The sequence below is a fragment of the Sphaerodactylus townsendi genome, linkage group LG08 (genome assembly GCF_021028975.2).
Source record: "Sphaerodactylus townsendi isolate TG3544 linkage group LG08, MPM_Stown_v2.3, whole genome shotgun sequence".
Classification (NCBI taxonomy): domain Eukaryota; kingdom Metazoa; phylum Chordata; class Lepidosauria; order Squamata; family Sphaerodactylidae; genus Sphaerodactylus; species Sphaerodactylus townsendi.
In genome coordinates, this window is record NC_059432.1 from 61,048,387 (window position 1) to 61,067,336 (window position 18,950).

The 18,950-nt window shown below is 40.5% G+C and overlaps 1 protein-coding gene across 3 annotated transcripts in view; it reads right to left on the reverse strand.

Annotated features, from left to right (window-relative positions):
- SLK (STE20 like kinase) overlaps nucleotides 1-18,950 on the reverse strand; it is a 51,085-nt gene that overhangs the window by 20,452 nt on the left and 11,683 nt on the right. For 2 of the 3 annotated variants that reach the window (XM_048505243.1, XM_048505241.1), the window contains exons 3-12: nucleotides 15,612-15,776; nucleotides 14,646-14,694; nucleotides 12,913-13,062; nucleotides 10,349-10,421; nucleotides 9,644-9,838; nucleotides 8,103-8,184; nucleotides 4,118-4,246; nucleotides 1,075-2,457; nucleotides 531-661; nucleotides 77-200 (exon numbers count right to left, since the gene is read on the reverse strand). In XM_048505243.1, the coding sequence (XP_048361200.1) occupies nucleotides 77-200; nucleotides 531-661; nucleotides 1,075-2,457; nucleotides 4,118-4,246; nucleotides 8,103-8,184; nucleotides 9,644-9,838; nucleotides 10,349-10,421; nucleotides 12,913-13,062; nucleotides 14,646-14,694; nucleotides 15,612-15,776 (2,481 nt within the window). The remainder of the gene's footprint in view (nucleotides 1-76; nucleotides 201-530; nucleotides 662-1,074; nucleotides 2,458-4,117; nucleotides 4,247-8,102; nucleotides 8,185-9,643; nucleotides 9,839-10,348; nucleotides 10,422-12,912; nucleotides 13,063-14,645; nucleotides 14,695-15,611; nucleotides 15,777-18,950) is intronic. The other variant, XM_048505242.1, reaches the window with a different exon arrangement.

Sequence of the window (18,950 nt, forward strand, 5' to 3'; positions counted from 1 at the left end):
TTCTTATGCGGCCCCATGGAAAAAATAATTGCCCACCCCTGAAATAGATGCTAGTAGGGAAAAATGTGAATCTTACTGTCATTTCCTGTTCAAAGCGTCTAAAGAGCTGTTCTCGTTGCTGCAACAGTTTATTGCTGAGCTGCTGTTGTGCTCGCTGCTCTTCTTTCTGGAGAAGTCGCAATTCCCGCAATTCCTGCCGCCTGAGAAGCATTGAGAAGGGGAGAAGTAGCGCAAGGGATAAGAAAGTACACACTGAATCAGATTTAATGCATGATCAGTAGAGCCAGAATTTGTGTTTTAACCCCAAACAGTTAATTTTAAATTTAAATATATTTATTTCTTTAAATATATTTAAATTTCTTTAAATATATTTAAATTTAATATATTTATTTCTTTAAATATCCAACGTTTTAGGTTTATTTAAAGAAACCAAGCTTTCCTTTCTTCTTAAAAAGTCGCAAAACATCATTTTAAGCAGTTCGTTCCCAGTTAAATAAATTCTCCCCATTGAAACAGATTTTCAAACTTACCGAAGATACCGCAGCTCTTCACTTTTAGAATCGCTGTCAGTAATTATTTTAGAGGTAGTCACACTCACTTCCACTCCATCAACAACAAATTTGCGAGTTTTCTTTAAAGTTTTCTTGTGTCTTTTAGTTTCCTGAATAAAAAGATGATAGATTGTTCTGGTTGTAAACGGTTAAATGCATGTAAACTTGTAAAATTTCATTTCTAGTTAATAGAATTATGAATTACAGCACAACCTGAAGCCCTTAATTTAACTTTTTCTTCACAAGATAGGCAAAGATAAACTGAACTGAAGTACTGATCTTAAACCGCTCATCTCTTTAGTCTGTATCTGGTCTTGTTTGAAGGTAGTTCAAAGCACCTTAACGCTGAACTCATCAATACAAACAAACACCTCCACAAGAAACATCAAGACACTGTACATTAACATTTAAAATGTTAGGAATATGGAAGTTTGTTCTTTTGTGTCATTTTTGCCACTTGATTATGAATACACACACAGTTTAAACTGCATATTTTTAAAAAACCAAGATTATTGACTCTTACCTGTAAAGACACTGAGCCACTATCCTTGTTTTTAGTGAGGAAGCTGGAAATCGACAAGTTCAAATCAATGCTGCTGTTGTCAGCTGTGGAACCAGTGCCTGAATCGGTGTCATTTTCTTTAGAGCTTTCATGATCAAGGTGCTGTGAGTTTTCAACACTGCACTGAATGCCTAATTTATCTTTCATTTCATTTTCAACACAACTAACACTAATATGGGGTACTGGAGAGAACTCATTTGCATGTGGCTGTTTGATGACAGTGGAGACCACTGCAGGATCTGTGTCTATCTGAACATCAGTCTTGAGGTTCTCCTCGGGTCTTTCTAATTTCTGGTCAGGTTCTCCAGTTTGGTGGCCAACACTGCTTTCCTCAATTGTGCTTTTCTCCTCAACATGCTGTGTGTCACATTCTACAGACTTTAGGTCCTTGTCTTCCATTTCTGATAAAACTTTGATGTCTGTTTCCATTCCTTCCATTGCCCTGTCCATTCTTCTCTCAGCTAGCTGCTGAACAGAACTGACTACTTCACCTGTAGTAGAAGTTGGTTCAGAGGAACCTTTTTCCTGCCCTTCCTCAACAATATTCTCTGTTGACTTCTGTACACTTTCAAGCATCTCATCTACATCACTGTTCAAAGATTTCCCAGCACTTTCACCCTTTGGAGAACTGCTGGTATCTGTTTTTATTTGCTCCTGTACTCCCTCACCTGAATCAACTGTATTTTTTATCTGAGGCTCACTAATACCAATAACAACTTCATTTTTATGAACTTCAGATTCCATCTGGCCACTTTTTTCATGTATGCTATCTTGCAACTCCTTAACTTCTTCAGTTCCTTCTATTTTCATTTCTTCCCTTGCTTCCTTTTCTTGAAAGTCTGTACCACATTTTTCTTCTCCATTGTCAGCTTCTTTAGGTATTACTTCTGTAACATATTCATTGCTGCTTTCAGGTTCAGGTGTTATTTTTTGTTTGTTTTCAGTCACTAATTCATTTCCAAAGTCATTTTCTTTCTTGGGGTCAACATCTGTTTCAGTTACTAATGCATCCTTTTCTTTTTCTTTGTTCTGTGATGCAAAATCTTCAATCAGCACTGTATTTTGAACTCTACTTTTCTCAGCTTTCGCATCTTCTCCAAGTAAAATGGAGCCATTCTGCAGTTTTTCGGTACTTTCCTGGGTAGAATCAGATATGCTTTCATCAGATTTTTCAATTCTGTTGGATTTTTCATCTACAGGTGTATCAGTACTAGTCTCTGCAGCAGATGCATTTTCTGTTTTTTCACAAACAGATTCCAGAAGACAGGTATTCTGTGACAGTTTATCCTCTTCTGAGCTAGCAATACTGAGGTCAGATGAGGCTCGCTTATTTGCAGGTAACTGCTAAAATATGCATTGAAAAATTGATCAGTTTCTTAAAGTTGCAAATCATCAATGATATTAAGTTTTATAACTGCCTGAGCAAGGTTATATTTATTATTACTAAACATTTATAATAAACTCTAAACACTTTACCAATTCCAAATAAGTTCATCCTTTTTCAAATAGATCCCAGAGGTATAGTAAAAGTTTGCGCATCCTGTAGAAAATTTCATATCACTACTTCATACTTGGTAACGTTTCTTGAACATAAAAGGGTGGCTTTCAAATCATAAGAAAAAGTAGCAAGGCTACTATCATGATTTGTCTCACCAATGAAAGTAATCTATCAATGTGTTAAAATGCACATTTTTCAGAAGGCTAGTTTTTAAAAAGGTAGATGTTCTGCAATTAATATATATTGTTTCCTATGTCAGTTGATTAACCATGTATATAGACCACCTAGTAGAAAAATTTTAACTGCATATTCATCAGTTGAGCAATGACTCCGGCATCACTACATATCACAAAGCAAGCTGCTCCTGAAGGTTCAGAGAACCATGGAAAATAGCACAAACTGGAGCACAGTTTGACAGCCTGTGGGCCTGCTCTCCCCATATTGCCCCTCTAGACCCCTCCGCTCTATTGGAGGCTCCTGGCCCTAGACAGGTTCGGCTGGCCACTACTAGTGCCAAGGCCTTTTCGGCCCTGACCCCTACTTGGTGGAATGAGCTCCCAAATGAGATCAGAGCCCTGCGGGAAATTGGTGAGTTCTGAAGGGCCTGTAAGACCAAGCTCTTCTGCCAGGCTTTTATATCTTGCCAGTTGGCCTGATCGAAACATCGTGACCTCCCTTGGGTGCCTATTATTATGGGGTTTTTATCACCATCTTTTCTCATTTTGGTGTTTGCTGCTATCGTTTTAATTGATGTGGTTGCTGTATTGTTTTAATTGTTTTATATGATGTTTGAAGCCCTGAGCCCTATTGGGAAGGGCGGGATATAAATTGAAAAGTAAATAAATAAATGATAAATAAATCCAAGGAAATCACAAACTTCTACCCTGCATAATGTAAGGCTACTTTTTAACCAACCTTATATATTTGGGTTTATTTTCACTGCATACTAATCTGAGAGATAGCTTTTACCATAAGGATGCAGCATATATTTCATATAATTTAAAGTAGATTATATAGAGAAGCTTAAATCTGGAAGTTTGTGGCTTTTACTTTGGCATCTTAATCAAAATGTGTGCTAAGCAACAGAAAGCATTTCAGAAAGTCTCAGGAATGTAACTGAAATCCTCAGCTAATTTACACAGGCGCCACAACAAATCCTGATCCTTGGGCAGCCAGGGACAGCGCCAGTCCAGCTCTGCCTTGCAATCTCCAGAGGGCTTTCCAGTGGTACTAGGAGGGAAGTAAACCCAAAAAACCTCTCTGTCGCCAGAAAGCTCTCCACCATAGGGCCCCCAAAAGACTTACACTATCCTTTCCAAGGCCCAGGCCGCTGCACTTACCCACAAACCCACACTTCCCCAACTTCGCCAACATGTAAGTGCCCCAGGGAAGGCAAATCAGCCGGTGCGGCCCTCCACGGGTTGATTTGGCCCCCCTATCTGGATTTGATCTTTAGTCTGTGATACAGGTTAAAACATACTTCAAAAAGTATCTATTTTAAAGTACCAAAGAATTTTCAGATTCTTCCTCTTCGTCTTCATCTTTTCCATCCTCAACTTCTTCTGTAACCTCAGCTTTAGCTTCTGCAATCAGTTCTCGGATTGGTTTATTGGAAGTGACAGTAACAAATGGATGCTGGTGAAAAAGCACAAATTCTCAAACACAAAGATGTATTAAGTTTTAAAAACCTGTCTAAGCCACCTCTCTCCCAGAGGATCTGTGGCAGTAACAGTTTAAAAGCATATAAACAACTTTAACACATAAACCAGAATTAAGCCAGACTAAAAACCATATGGTGATCTTAAGTTTAAATTAAATCAAGTTACATTAAAAATCATTTGAAATAGCAATATCTCTGCCAACTGTATGAACAGCTTTTGTTTTCCATTCCTGTTACAAGCGCAAAGCACAGGCGTAGCTAGAGGTAGAGCATTTAGCATGAGCCAACAGGCTTTGGGCTTTGGTTCTGAAACTGTGGGCTTTGATTGACTTGACTCACTGGATCCAAACTGGCCCAAGAAATAGCTTATTTTGTTTATATTGTATTTTCAATTGTTAGTTGTTTTAGGACCCTGTCAGGGACAAAAGTGGGAGCTATACTATGCAACAAACAGTTCATTCCAAAAACAGTTCTGGAAAGACAAAGCAGGAGTCCCCCCACCCCCACCAGGAAGGCCATTCTGCAGTACTGATACTGCCACAGAGAGGACCCTGCTTAACAAGCTGAAGTTCAAATTTGCTTGAAGGATGGTACCAAAGTAGGCCTTCATTGGTAGATTGCAATTGCCACTGAGGAATGTATGGGGAAAGGAGATGTTGCAGATGTGAAGGCCTCAAGACCATGAAGATCTTTAAAAGTAAGAACACCTCGAACTGTGTTTGGAAATGAACAAAATATGAATACCGTATATACTCGCGTATAAGTCGAGTTTTTACACCCTTTTCCTGGGCTGAAAAATGCCCCCTCGACTTATATGCGGGTCACCACTAATTGGTACCTGCAATTCCAAGATGGTGCCGCTTGTTGCTGCTTGTCTGGGTGCACGGCTTCCCAGGAGGGAGAAAGGGGAGTCCCCAGCAGGCTTTACTCCCGGCTTCGGCAGCGGAACTGGAGAGGCGGAGAGTGACGGGGTGCTCTTCATCTCGGGCTGCAGGAAGGAGACGCCCACTTGTGCAGGGCCATCCCCTCCCGGGAAGTCCGGGAGGGCGAAGAGGGAGTCTCCGTAGCTTTCTCCCAGCCTCGGCAGAGGCTGGGGGCGGGGCGCCGGGCTGCTATTCATGCGGCTGCAGAAGCCGCTTGTGCAGGGCCATCCCCTCCCGGGAAGTCCAGGAGGGCGAAGAGGGAGTCTCCGTAGCTTTCTCCCGGCCTTGGCAGAGGCTGGGAGGCGAGAAGCGCCCGAGGCTCTTCAGGCGGCGGCAGAAGCGTCTTGTCTTGGCGGGGGCAACCTCCTTTTAGTGCAAAACAAGGGGAAAGTTGGCTTTTGGGTGCGTGCCTGACTGAGCCCTCCCGCTTGGAACTCACACTTGTTTACTCCCCCCCCACACACACAACAACCCCCCTCCCTGCCCACAAATTGAGGCAGACGTCAAGCTGCTTCCTCACAGAATTACAGCAAAGCTTTGTGTTCTAATACGCTTGCTAATAAGGAAGCTTGCACCTTCCTCCCAGAATCTTTTTGGATTCCTCTTTCCCCCCATTCTACTTCTTTTGAGAGGATGTTACAGCGTGTTTCCATGGAGACGAGTATCGGCAGGGAGGCTCACTGCTGTCCCAGGGAGGACACGAGGACTGAGAGGGAGGAGGAGCAGGCTTCAGCGGGGGAGTTGGGAGGGGCATATAGAGAGGCCTTAAGCTGGAAGTTGGAAAGGCAGAAAAAGCTGAGGAGAGGGAATTAGAGCAGCAGCGTGGTTTGACATTTGAAGAAGGAACAGAGAGGAAGGCCCGGGGAAAAGAGGAGTTGAAAGTCCAGGAATAGAGAGGCCCAAGGAGGAAAAGGAACAGAACGAGGGAAAATCGGAGAGAGAGGAAGCACCCAGTATAGCAGAAAGGATAGGTGGAAATGTAGTTCAACCCTGCAAAGCACTACTTCATGTAAGGAAGTGGTGATGTACCTTTAAAATCCAATTACCTAAGCTCCCGGTTTCATCAGGGAGTCTGGTTTCACATTCAGATTTACTGTCTTTATGGTTATAGACCAATAGTAAAGCATGGAATAAAACAACACAAGTTCCAGAATAATACAATGGAGGAGTCAAGTGTATGTTTTTCCAAGTGCTCTTCCTCTCACAGTCTGTCATCTCCCCCTCCCCGACCACTAAAAACTGCCATTGAGGGGCTGGGTTGAGTTTGTCCAGAGGCATTAAGGATCCAGTGGGAGGGGCGCTTGTAGGAAGGAATAAGCAGCAGGATCTGCTTAATGGAATCTAGAAAACTAATGTTACTGCATTTTGAAGTGGAGTTTCCTATTTTCCCACAGGCCAAAGCTTAAAGAGAGGTCCCTTTAGTGGCCCCACAACATTAATTGCTATTAAGATTATCCTTGTTCTGACTTAGGTGGGAGGTTTTAACTGGTGCAGGGTTTAACTGGTGTTTTAGCAGCTTGGTTGCTGATTGCTAGCTGAGGTTTTTGCACTTTGGGAAAGAGTTATTTATTGTTAAAGTTGGGCCATTGCATGATTGACCTATGGACATTTGCACTTTTTTAAAGTTATTGGTGGGACACTTTTTTTAAAGAGTAGTTTGTACTGTTTTTCTTTGAAATAAAATTTCAAAAACATTTAACCTACTGATGCCTCAATAAATGTAATTTTATTGGTATCTATTTTTTTTATTTTTGAAATTTACCAGTAGCTGTTGCATTTCCCACCCTCGACTTATACGCGAGTCAATAAGTTTTACCAGTTTTTTGTGGTACAATTAGGTTTTTCGGACTTATACGCGACGAGTGGAAGACTTATCTTAGTGTATGGCGTCACGGTTATTTTTTACTGGCTCCAACTGGCAGGCAAGCCACAGCATTCTGTCACCAACTGAACTTTCTAAGAAGTCTTCAAGAAAAGCCTCATATAGTGCACAATACCATACTATAGTCTTAGGGTTAAAGGAACGTCTGAGTCCAGGGAGATCTTATGGAGTAAATAGAGAATAAGACGATGAATAGTACTTCTGGCCAGGCCGTATACCTGTTTATCTACACTACCACATTTTCCTCTGTTCACTCTTCACACTGGTAATATTTGTTTATTTAGAAAGTGTATATGCCACTGCTCCAGAAACTACTCAAGATGACTCACAATATAAAACAAGAAAAAGGCAGGTATGTGAGCATTACACTTCTCAACATGTCAGCAACAAGATCTGAGATCCCCAAGGGCACAGCAACGCACACCATTTTTTTTTTACTGTGATTGATTTTCAGCCCCCATCCCAGTCCATGATATTTGAAAACTCAAGTTCAACGAGGTATTTGGCAATAATGCTGGGGAAAGGTATAGGTTGCCATACATCCTCATGCACAGTCGCCAAGCTGTTTTGAACTAAGGGTCATGGCACTCTTTTGTACTGAAACAGAAAACTGGTTCATCAAGGTCAGTAATGTCTACTCAGACTGGAAGTGGCTCTCCAAGGTCTCAGGAGAGGGGTCTTTCACAACACCTATTATTAGTTCCTTTTAGCTGGAGATGCCAGGGACTGAACCTGGGACCTTTTGTATGCCAAGTAGATCCTGCACCACTGAACCACAGGCTCTCCCTTGGCTGGATCCCAACTGTATATGTCTTTTGCAATGAGAAACAGCAAATCCAAACATAACTAGATACAAATATTTACATAATGTAGTTATGTAAATATTATAGCAGCTCACCAACTAAGGCTCCTGACTCTCCAGTAAACCATGCCCAATGGTAGCTTAAACAAATGACATTCCATTTAATTGAATGTATGAGTAAAATTAATGCATTATGAACACATTAATGCATTCATTCTCCTTACCTGGAGAAGTTCAACAATGTTCCATCTGGCATCTACATTCTTCTCCAGACATTTCTTTAAGAAGTCCTTAAAGTCAGGTGACCTGCACAAAAGAAGCTTTTAGTCTACCACAACTACACTGAAATTGGATAAAGACATTTTGTTCCTCTGTCTGGGTTTGTCCATATAACTGATCTGCCAGCACAAAAACAGGGCAAGAAAAGTAATGAACAATGGCAATGTTCAGAGGGACTTCTCAGGTTACTTAGGGAAAAAATATGGCAAATGTATCTAATTATGCTTCAAAACAAAAATTCTACCTTTGCCAAGCTTCTCTACTGTCTTGTAGGTTATTCATTATATTGTATGTCATGGTATGAAGACTGGTGAATTGGATTTATTACTATTTTGTTTCCATAGTTAAAGCCTGAAAAGTATGCTCCCAGCTTGAGACAAATGAATCATTTAACTGAAATCTTCAAACAGTGATATTCAGCTGGTGAGCCAGGGTTCATAAAGTAAGGAGTGTGAAAAAACAAGGGGATTAATAATCATTGTCACTATTTCTGTTCTCTTTATGTTTGGCTGGGCTTCCTTTTAAAGTGAGGGGGAGAAGGACAGGGGGAAAAGGAGGCGAGAGTAGGCCAGATCGCTTTATTTTTCATGTAAAATGATACTGCAGTAGACGAACCTTTTTCTCCTCTCTCTAACTATTATTATGATTATGATTATCATCATCATCATTATCATTATTATTATTAATTATTAGGTTTATAGACCGCCCTCCCCCAAAGGGCTCAGGGCGGTGAACAGCGTATAAATAGAGCGCATATATCAGATTAAATCTGTCACATATTAGTTAATACAGGCTCTAAAAATATATATGTATAAACCCTCCCCATTAAAATGCAGCATTATTAAAATTTAATACAAAATTAATACAAAAGATGACGCCTACTATCAAGTTCCCTCAAACCCCGAAAGGAAGGGTGGTAGGATCCATTTGATGTTATAGAGGAAAAAGGGGGGAGGAGGGAGGAGAGGGGGGGCCCTATCAACGGCTGGACTCCCCAAAGGCCCGGCGGAACAGCTCTGTCTTGCAGGCCCTGCGGAACTCATTAAGGTCCCGAAAGGGCCCGGACAGCTGGTGGAAGAGCGTTCCACCAGGCCGGGGCCAGAGCTGTAAAGGCTCTGGCCCGGGTAGAGGCCAGCCGTATCATTGAGGGGCCAGGGATCACCAGTAAGTTGGCCTCTGCCGAACGCAGAGACCGATTCGGGACATATGGGGTAAGATGGTCCCGCAGGTACGGAGGTCCCAGGCCGCGCAAGGCCTTAAAGGTTAGCACCAACACCTTGAAAATGATTCGGTATTCAATTGGTAACAACACACCTGCCAATTTCTCATGTCTATACAAATGAAAAATATACCTTTAAATATAACAAAGTTTCATATGGCTATTTGGCTTCTTCAGGAAAAACACTTTCAGAGTCTGCTATTTAGAGCATATGCCGCTTTGCTAACTGATCCAACTTCATTAAAAGTTTTAAAATAGTACACTAACCATTTTGAAGGCTGTGCCAAAGAAGGAGGTTCTGACTTAGCAATTTTCAGCAGAACACGCATAGGGTTCAGTTCGTGGTGAGGTGGCTCTATTTCAGCCATTTCTATTAAGGTGATGCCTAAAGACCAAACATCAGCCTTATAATCATAAGGTCTGTCTTTAGATGTCTCACACATTACTACTTCAGGAGCCATCCTAAAGTGAAATAAAGAAAAGAAAAAACCTTTCATAGAATTGTTAAAGTGCTCTGCAATATTTGATACAACTAGGTTCTACGTACAGACAATAAAATTGCTAAGCGTGCTCAGACATAGTCAGTCTGTTTATTGTAGCTGATCTTTTTTAAAAGCCACAGTATTAAATAGTTCACTGTCAATCAATCTTTATTACTGTTACAGACCAGTATAAGGTAGAGAAGATACTCACAATAACAGGATAAAATATATTAAAACTAAAAATATATATCTAAAAGAATCTACTGGCAAAAGAAAACTGGAAACACACAAAAAAGATATGGGAACACAAAGGGGATGGGCAAGAGTGTAAATATTAAAAAGAAGCAAGGCATAAGAAACAATAACATTGGCAAATAAAAAGCTATAACTCTACACTCTTGTAAGACAACCTTTGTATTCATTAGGCCTGTTTTATAGCACAGACTATCCTCCAACGTACTTAAACAGTTGACTGAAGTTGCATTCTTACCAATATGGGGTACCAATGAAAGAATCCCGCCTCTGGATTGTCCTTGTATTTTTAGCAGACACTCCAAAATCCGCTTCACAGGGAAAAAAAACCCACTAGTTAAGAATCATACATTATTACCAAGATATTACTTTGATACCATGTCATTTTCCCAAATCAGAAAAAAATCTTTTCCATTACCACCTATAGATCTGCATTACTAGAATGGAGAAACATTTCCCATTATGTTTATTTTAAAAATCCTCAACTCCTCACATGCCTAACAATACTTAATCTGAAGACAGACATTTATAATCTTTATAACCTTTTTTTAATTTTATAAACAGGAACATTAATCCTCTCAGAAGTACCACAAGAATCTCTTAATGTAGCAAGCATACAAATGCAGGATGAGAGCCATGCAGGCTCATCTCTAACTGTATACTGAGCTCTGGAGGCACTCCAGAGTAGCAAAGACTAGCCGTCTTTTGACAATCTTTGTAGATCCTAGTGCCTGCTGTAGCGTGCCTTCTTCTGGTAAGGGAGAACTCATTCCTACAGTTGAACTAATCTTTGGATATATTCTAAAGTTAGAGGACTTCCTACTGTTTCCCACCTGAAGCCTAGCAAATGTCAGGAGACCCTTTCCTTCACACAGACAGTGAAGGGTCAAGATAGCAGTGACCACAGATTTTGGCTGACTATCAAGGAAACCCAAACCTGTGAATCCTATCTTAAGAACAGACCTAAGGGACATGTGCTGCTTTCACTGAGCTATACACTAAAATGTGCCCATCATTATGAGAGGGAGAGGAAAAGATACAGACATAACTCTACAAACTCTTGAATGGGGAGGGGCAGGATGCAGAAGTGTTTATGCACATCTTGGATTCCACTTCTTGAACACACTAGAATGAGAAAGAATGATGGGTACTCTTATCATAATCACTGTATCTAACACTAAAGTGGCTGTCTCCTCTTTCAATCACCTGATTACAAGGAAAGGGTTTCTAGATACATGAGGGACTCCCTCAAGTGCCAAAAAAACCTTGACTTTGTAAACTAATCAAAAAGAAAATAATCCCCAAACAACCTTATGAAATTATGTTCCAGGAAATCCAAATGTTCAAAGCTGTTAAGAAGTCAGTTAAAGCAAAGGTGGAAGCAATCAGCCTGATCAACACTGTTTTTTTTAATAATGCTGCAATGGAAGGAGCCAGATACATTTTTAAAAATGAAAACTGAGAATTCAGAGAACCTGATACACATATTGATATAATCTTCAAACTACTAATTTAAAAATAATCAGCTCTTCAAATTGCTGATTTAAAAAAAATAAAAAGCCAAATGGCAGGAGAGTAACTGGCTACTGCAATAGCCAAGCATCCACTATTTTACAGCTATGGGGCAGGTTCTGCCTATGCAGGCAGCCAGGAGAAGCCAACAACCTGGACAATGCCAGCATGTCAAGTCTAGGACTGGCTTCTTCGCTTTGCATCCTTCCTCTTCTGCTCCTGTTGTGTCTGGGGACGGGGAAGAATAGTGGGAAAAATAATTATTTTTCAGCCACCACTCCCCCACAAATCCTTAACAGGTTACTGGATAATAAAAACAGCACCATAACTGAAATACGGATCTGAAATTATGGGAAATTCTAAAGCCTACATCCCTAATTGAGTCTGCTGAAGGGGGTAAAAGCAGACAAAAGATGGGGCACATTGGACTACTCAAGCCTGTCAGAGCCTAAGGAATCCTGAAAAGGCAGATTGGCATGCTTACGTGCAAATTTCCAAACTGTACAACCATCCAACTTCCACAATTCCTTGTAGATCATAATTGTACCTATAGCAAACTTCACAGTTCAGAATGTATATCACAAAGGCAGCAAAAGGCAGCAGAATGTATATCACAAAGGCCATCCACAGAAAAAAGATAGAAAATTCATAATGATTGGCCTGGTCAGGCTCCTCAAAAACCTTCGTGCAAGCGGAAATTTTGTTTTGGCTCTAGTCTAAAGTGTACCAAAGTATGTTCTGATCAAAGAAGCCCTATATACTAATGCAAATAAACTATGAGCCCAATTATGTCCATTATAGTAAAAGGGTTTTAGCCACTCCCTAAAAATGGCAACTCCATTAACATTTCAAAAAATCAATCAATTTTTCTGCTTCTCAACTTGTTACTTCTGATACATCTTTAAAACCAGTGGTTGCTGGCAATCTTCCCCATCCAGTTGTTTAGGTTAGAATAGCGAGGTAGAACTTAATTTATTTGAACAGTTATAGCTACTTAAATATTTTATCTATATGTGCACGAAAAGCTTTATCACTTGCCAGTTTTCAGCACACATTTAAACAATTACAAATATTGACATAGGACCTGTCCTGTTTTTTGAAGTCTAACGCAAGTTTGCTATGCTTAATTACTTAAGTTACTCACTTTCTAGGTCAACAAAACTTACCTATACCAGTTAGGCAGCATGATATGCAAGTACTGGCAAGAAATAATATATACCAGGAGGTATTCTTTTACACTGGCACAATTCAAAACAGAGATAGAGGACGGATACCTTGTACAATACTCACCTAGTTTTATGTCTCCATCTAATGTGAAAAGAATATTGCCAGCTTTTAGATCGCGGTGAATTATCTTATTTTCATGTAGGTAATGCAGCGCTTCAAGTGTCTGCCTGCAAACTACCCTGATCTGTGGTTCTGTTAATGGCCTCTCAAGTTCTATAAGAAAAAACACACTAAATCAGATATAAAAGGTATCTTGAAGGAAAGCTATCTTTGCAACTGGCACTTCTAAAACAAACAGTTCAGCAAACAGAATTTAAACACATTGTTCTTAATGTTTTATTATTACTACGACTCTATGCTGTTTATCTGCTTATTAAACACGTGAAGCAAGATTTTACTACGGCGTTCCACATCTGCAAAATAACATGTAGTTAAAAATAACAACAGAAGGGAAAAAATCATTTCTGTACTGCAACAATCAAATTACAGAACAAGCTATAGTTTGTGACACCTGAACTCAGTAAAATACTGGACTGTCTTACATAAGAACTTCGTAATAACTATTTAACCATGTTTAACTAATTTTGGATGATATTTTATTACATTGTATATTTGTAATATTTTAAGGCAATTATCAATGCACAGATGATATTGATTTAATTTGTTGGTTTATATTTAGGTATATATAAAAGGTGATTATTTGCAACTTGTGAGCAAGACATTAATTATATTCTGATGAAGTGGGAGATGGACTAAACTATGAAATGAGCATGAAAACCAGGGGCTGGTCAAGCAAATATTTACGGACTTCACATTCATGGTTACTACACTATTTTTTTGTAAAATTAATATACTTTATTTTCACATCTGAAAATTACACACCAAGCACAGGTCACTGAGGGAAGGAGCGAGTTGAGAAGGAAACCAGCACTGCTAATTATTAGTTTTGCTTGACTCCAGCACTTTTTTTTCTTTTGGCACCAAGATAAGGAATTTAAAATATGAGCCAGACAAGTTGGAAGGGTGCTATAGATAATCACAGAATGGAGCTTTCGAATTTCTAACCATCCTGGCCGGGGAGATTTAGAACCTGTGTGAGCTCCCTAACAAGTAGCTGCTATGGCTAGAAGCACCACCTATATTTGTCATACATCCCATTTAGACAAATGGGATATCACTATGCTAATCCACACTACTGCAATGTGCTTCATGGGTTTCTCCTAAAGGTAACTCAGACGTTGCAGTTAATGCAAATGCAACAGCTTGCCTTATGATGAGTAGCTAGCTGTGAGATAAACCCACATGTATCTAGAACATTGATCTTTAAAGCTCTTCGTTGTCTGAAATCAACCATCTCAGGAGACTGTTTCTCCCTATTCTTTTTAAAAAAACATTTCTGGCTCTGGTCAGATTGCTGGGAGTCTCCTCAAACTACTTCCTACAGTATTCACAAGAATTCACATGTACTTCCTACAGTATTCACAAGGAGAAATGCTTTTAATGCAATTGCTCGAGTGCACCAAGATGATCTCTCTTACTGGGATCACCAATTTCCTTACAGCTTGGGGAGTTCTAAAATATATTTCAGAAGATGTTGGTTGGCCACCAAATAACAATGTTCAGAATAGTTGGTGGCTGCAGAGGTTATGAACTGTTTTGCTTTTAGAGTTTTGTATTTAATTATTTTTTCCTAAAGGTTTATTGTTTGTATTTCTGAGAATAGAAAAGCAGAATATATGCATGTTAAATAAATCTGAAATACCCAACAGGGTATTGTAGAAAAGCATTACACTTGCCCAACATTACAGCATCCACAGCACCACCAGCACAGAATTCAATCAGGATCTGCATAGAAATAAAACATTTAGTTGTTTAAAAAAATGAAAGTACTGATATCATGTGTTGGCTCATCAGCTGTGCACATAAACTAAATAAAAAAAACTGTGCTACCCATAGGAGCTAAGGTTTCTGATTATGGTCTAACCGATAGCTTCATTTTTTGTTGCTGCGACAGATGACCAGATTAGCTCTTTCTATTGTGAAAACAGAGAGAAAATTCATATCTGATAATTTGCAAGCTGCCCACAAAAACTACTGCAACTCTAGCTTCCTCCCCAAAAAGCATTCTCTCCAGGTTTGAACACCACTAATTAATGCTTATGGGCAGAGCTGTGTATCCCCTCAAAAAAAAGTACAAAATGTAGACCCAACTCTGCATAAAGAAAATTAGACTCCAAAGATCCAAAAAAGTGATGAAAACTGAGAAAGTTCACTAAGTGTGCTTGTTTAACATGATTTATTTTAATTGTTAGGAATGTAGACAATCCTTTACTGCTCACCAGAAATCCTCTTTAGAGATGGCAACCCACTGATGCCCCACAGGGCCCAACTTGGTCTGCGGGGGTGGGAAACGCACAGGGGAATGGGGAGCGAGCAGAGGGTGATGGGGCAATGAGGAAGGCATTGGCAGATTTGGGGGGGAGGGTGGCTTTCTGCTGCCTTGCCCATCAGGCCGGCTTGCTCCTCAGTTGCTGGGAAAGTGGTTGGAATGTGAGAGACTCGCTTCCTACCAATGGGTGCACAGAACTCACTTTATGAGTCCACTGATGGGAAGTGCAATGTCCACTTCTTAGGTAATTATGTCTAACAAAAGAGCATAACAATGTATTTTCTAAATGTGATAACACACATTTGTACAAAATGTGATCAGTTAAGGATTGACTCACAATATTTCGCTGAACCAAACAATAGCAGATACCTACCCAAAGATTATTTTCATAATAAAAAGCATCTAGAAGTTTCACAATATTGGGATGATCACAGGATGCTAAGATATCAATTTCAACCATGTAGTCTTCCAATTCTTCTTCTGATTTAGTATCAATCACCTTTGCAGCAGCCAGGACATTTGTTTCTTTATTCTGAGCCTATAAATATCAAACAAATGGTAATTTTTTTGTTTCAGACAGCTATATTCAAAATGTTCATAACTAACAACAGCCTGCAGCATTCACAATGGAACAAGAAAACAAACAGAAGGGAGCCGCCCCTAGTATTGCCCATTCCTCCCTTTCCCTTCATTTCCCCTATCCTTGAGTACGAACACACTTTTAAACTGGCTCCTTTGTTAAGCTGACCTCCATGTATAATGGCCACGATGGAATGAAGAAGTAGGAATTAAGTGAATTAGGAGTGCAATACCTTCCATTTTATTCAGATTTTTAGAAGCTACTGCATAACAATAAAGTATTGACATGCACAACACTTACTTAAAATATTTCACATATACCAGTACTATAATAAAAGTTATAAAGAAATCACTAAGAGGAATGACATCAGAGAAAAACAAGGGCACAATAAACAAACACACATTAATTAAAAAACTTATAGAAACATTCTACCAAAATAAAATGAGAGAACAAAACAGAAGAGGAGAGATTACTCACTCCCAAGACAACAAATCAACACAAATTCATCCTGAAAAAAATAAAATGAATTCACCTGGTGTCTAATGCTTAATAATCATGTTATCACAACAGAGAAAAAAATACCTGAGATGCCTGCTTACCTGACCTCCTAAGACCGAAAGCATACAGATAAACATATCTTAGGCATATCTAACTTGGTGGGCAGGCTCATGTGTATATATATACCCTGGGTCCTAAGCCATTGCAGACTTTGTAGGACAGGTAATTACCACTACTTTGAATTGTGATCTGTAAAAATTCATTATCCAATGTAAGCAAGCTGGCAGGATGTTTTCCCTTATTGTTTAAGTTAAGCCATCAAGATACTTTTCAATAGCATTTTGAATCAACTGAAGCCTCAATCGTTCAAATGCAAGGGTATCATTTACATACACTCTATGTTCTAGGGAAAGGAATCACAAAATAACAATGGCAGTGGGAAGAATATGTCATTGTCAGGCTCTGCCTCCTCAAGAATCTGGGCTGGGAACGGCCTCCAGAGTACCTTATTTGCTAGAATGTTCACAAAAGCTTCAGAAACAGGAAGAGGTTTTTTGCACAGTTGGCTACATGGGTGTGGCCAGGCTGGTTCCTCCTTAGACACCTACAAGATGTTCAATAAGGTACTATCTGGTGGTGCAGCCACCATGAGCTCCTCTAATACCCTTCCCTCAGATGTGGGAACCCAGACCAGTCCGGGCTGTTGAACTAATAGCCTCCCTTGGAGCTTCCAAACCACAGGTTTTTTGCTTGGAGGCTTTAAAAGGTCCTTGAGCCAACCTGGCCGCCCTCCATAAGGCCACAGAATCATCTCTGACTATGACTGAATTCAGCTTTTTGATTTGTACCTCATGTTGGCTATGGTTGCTTTCATGGCTATTTCTGGCCTCAACTGCTTTCACTGATGTTTCCATACCAACACCCTCAGCACCAGCAACAGACTTGGCAGTGCAATTTTTGTGGTTCTGTTGCTTCCTCTCAAGTATGATTGCCTACCATTCAAAAACTTATATTTACAGCATAGCAATGACTACACTTTTTCCCTCTATATTTTTCCCATCTATATTGAAGCACATTATTTTCCTCATACATCTTTAGTAGTGGCCTACATTCATTATCTAGGTCAAGATGAAACATACCGCCCCTTTTACTTTGCTTTTCAAGGAAATCAGTGGGGCAAACAGGTACAAGATATGTCACATGGCTGAACAGGCGAGGATGGGAAACTGTAATACCATTACCTTCAGGGGTAGTCTTAGCAACAGGCAACAGGGGCAGCTGCCCCAGGCTCTGCATCTGGGAAATACTAACTTCCTATAGTCCCACCCCTCCAAAGAAGCAGGGAAAGAAGAACATGCTGTCAGCACTACTTACACCTGCCCCATCTGGGGCTCAGGCATCTGACTTCCGGCCGTGGTTCCTGCCCATCTGATACAGGATGAGGGCTACCACTTGGTTGGCCCTGATGGAGGGCTGTGGACTGGTGATTTGGGGCCCCATACTGGACATTTGCTCAGGGCCCAAATATCACTAAGTCTGCCCTTGGTGCCCGACCACCAAGCATATCTTAGGTCAGGAAGAAGTGCCCACAAACATGCAATTGATTTATGCTCCTTGTAAGGGGAGGGAATCTGAAAAACTATTTATATCGCAGATAGAGCTCTATTAGGCAAGCTGTCTACACAATGAGAAGCATTTACAGAAGCAGTTCCATAAAGCTATTCTTATTTGTATATCACATCCTTGTGAGGCAAAAACTCTTGCCCAACGCAATTATTTAATGTGATTCAATCCTGCCAATATGATCTAAGACTAATGAACTGGCACTAGGCTGTGAGAATTCTTTTGCAGGATTCTTTGTGGATAAAGTCTTGCTGCTCCACCACGACCTCCCGGCAATTGAAGCAGTAAGGAAACCGGAGGCACATTGGCTTTCTCTGGTCCTATATTGGACCACTTTTATCTGCTCTTTCCATCTGATGTTGACAAGAATGCTTGCAACTGTAAGACCTATCACTTGCTCTCTGGACCGATTTCCTTCATGGCTGGTGAAGGCTAGTCGTGAGGTACTATGGGGTCCCCTGTGGGAAACTGTCAACTACTCCCTATCTTGGGGAGTTTTTCCTGGGAGGTTAAGAGGCAGTGGTGCATTTGCTCTTGAAGAAGCCACAATTAGATCCCAAGGATCTGGCCAACTACCACCCAGTCTGGAATCTAACATTTCTGGGCAAGGTAGTTGACAGCATTTGAAGAACAGCTGCAGGCATTTCTGGAGGATGCAACGGTTTTGGATCCCTTCCAGTCTGGCTTCTGCCCTGGCCATGGGATGGAGACCATGCTGGTTATCACAGTTGATCTCCAGATGTAGCTGGATCGAGGCAGGTGAGCCTTGCTGGTACTATTAGATCTCACTGCAGTGTTTGATATGGCCAATTACAATCTTCTGACAGACTGCCTTGCCATTGGTGGAATTTGGGGTATAGCGTTAAAATGGCTGGCCTAGTTTCTCCAGAACTGAGGACAGCAGGTGACACATGGGGGGAGAATGTCTCAGAGGCATCCATTTGTCTGTGGTGTGCTACTGGGGTCTATCCTCTCCCCAATGTTGTTTAACATCTACATGTGGCCCCTGGC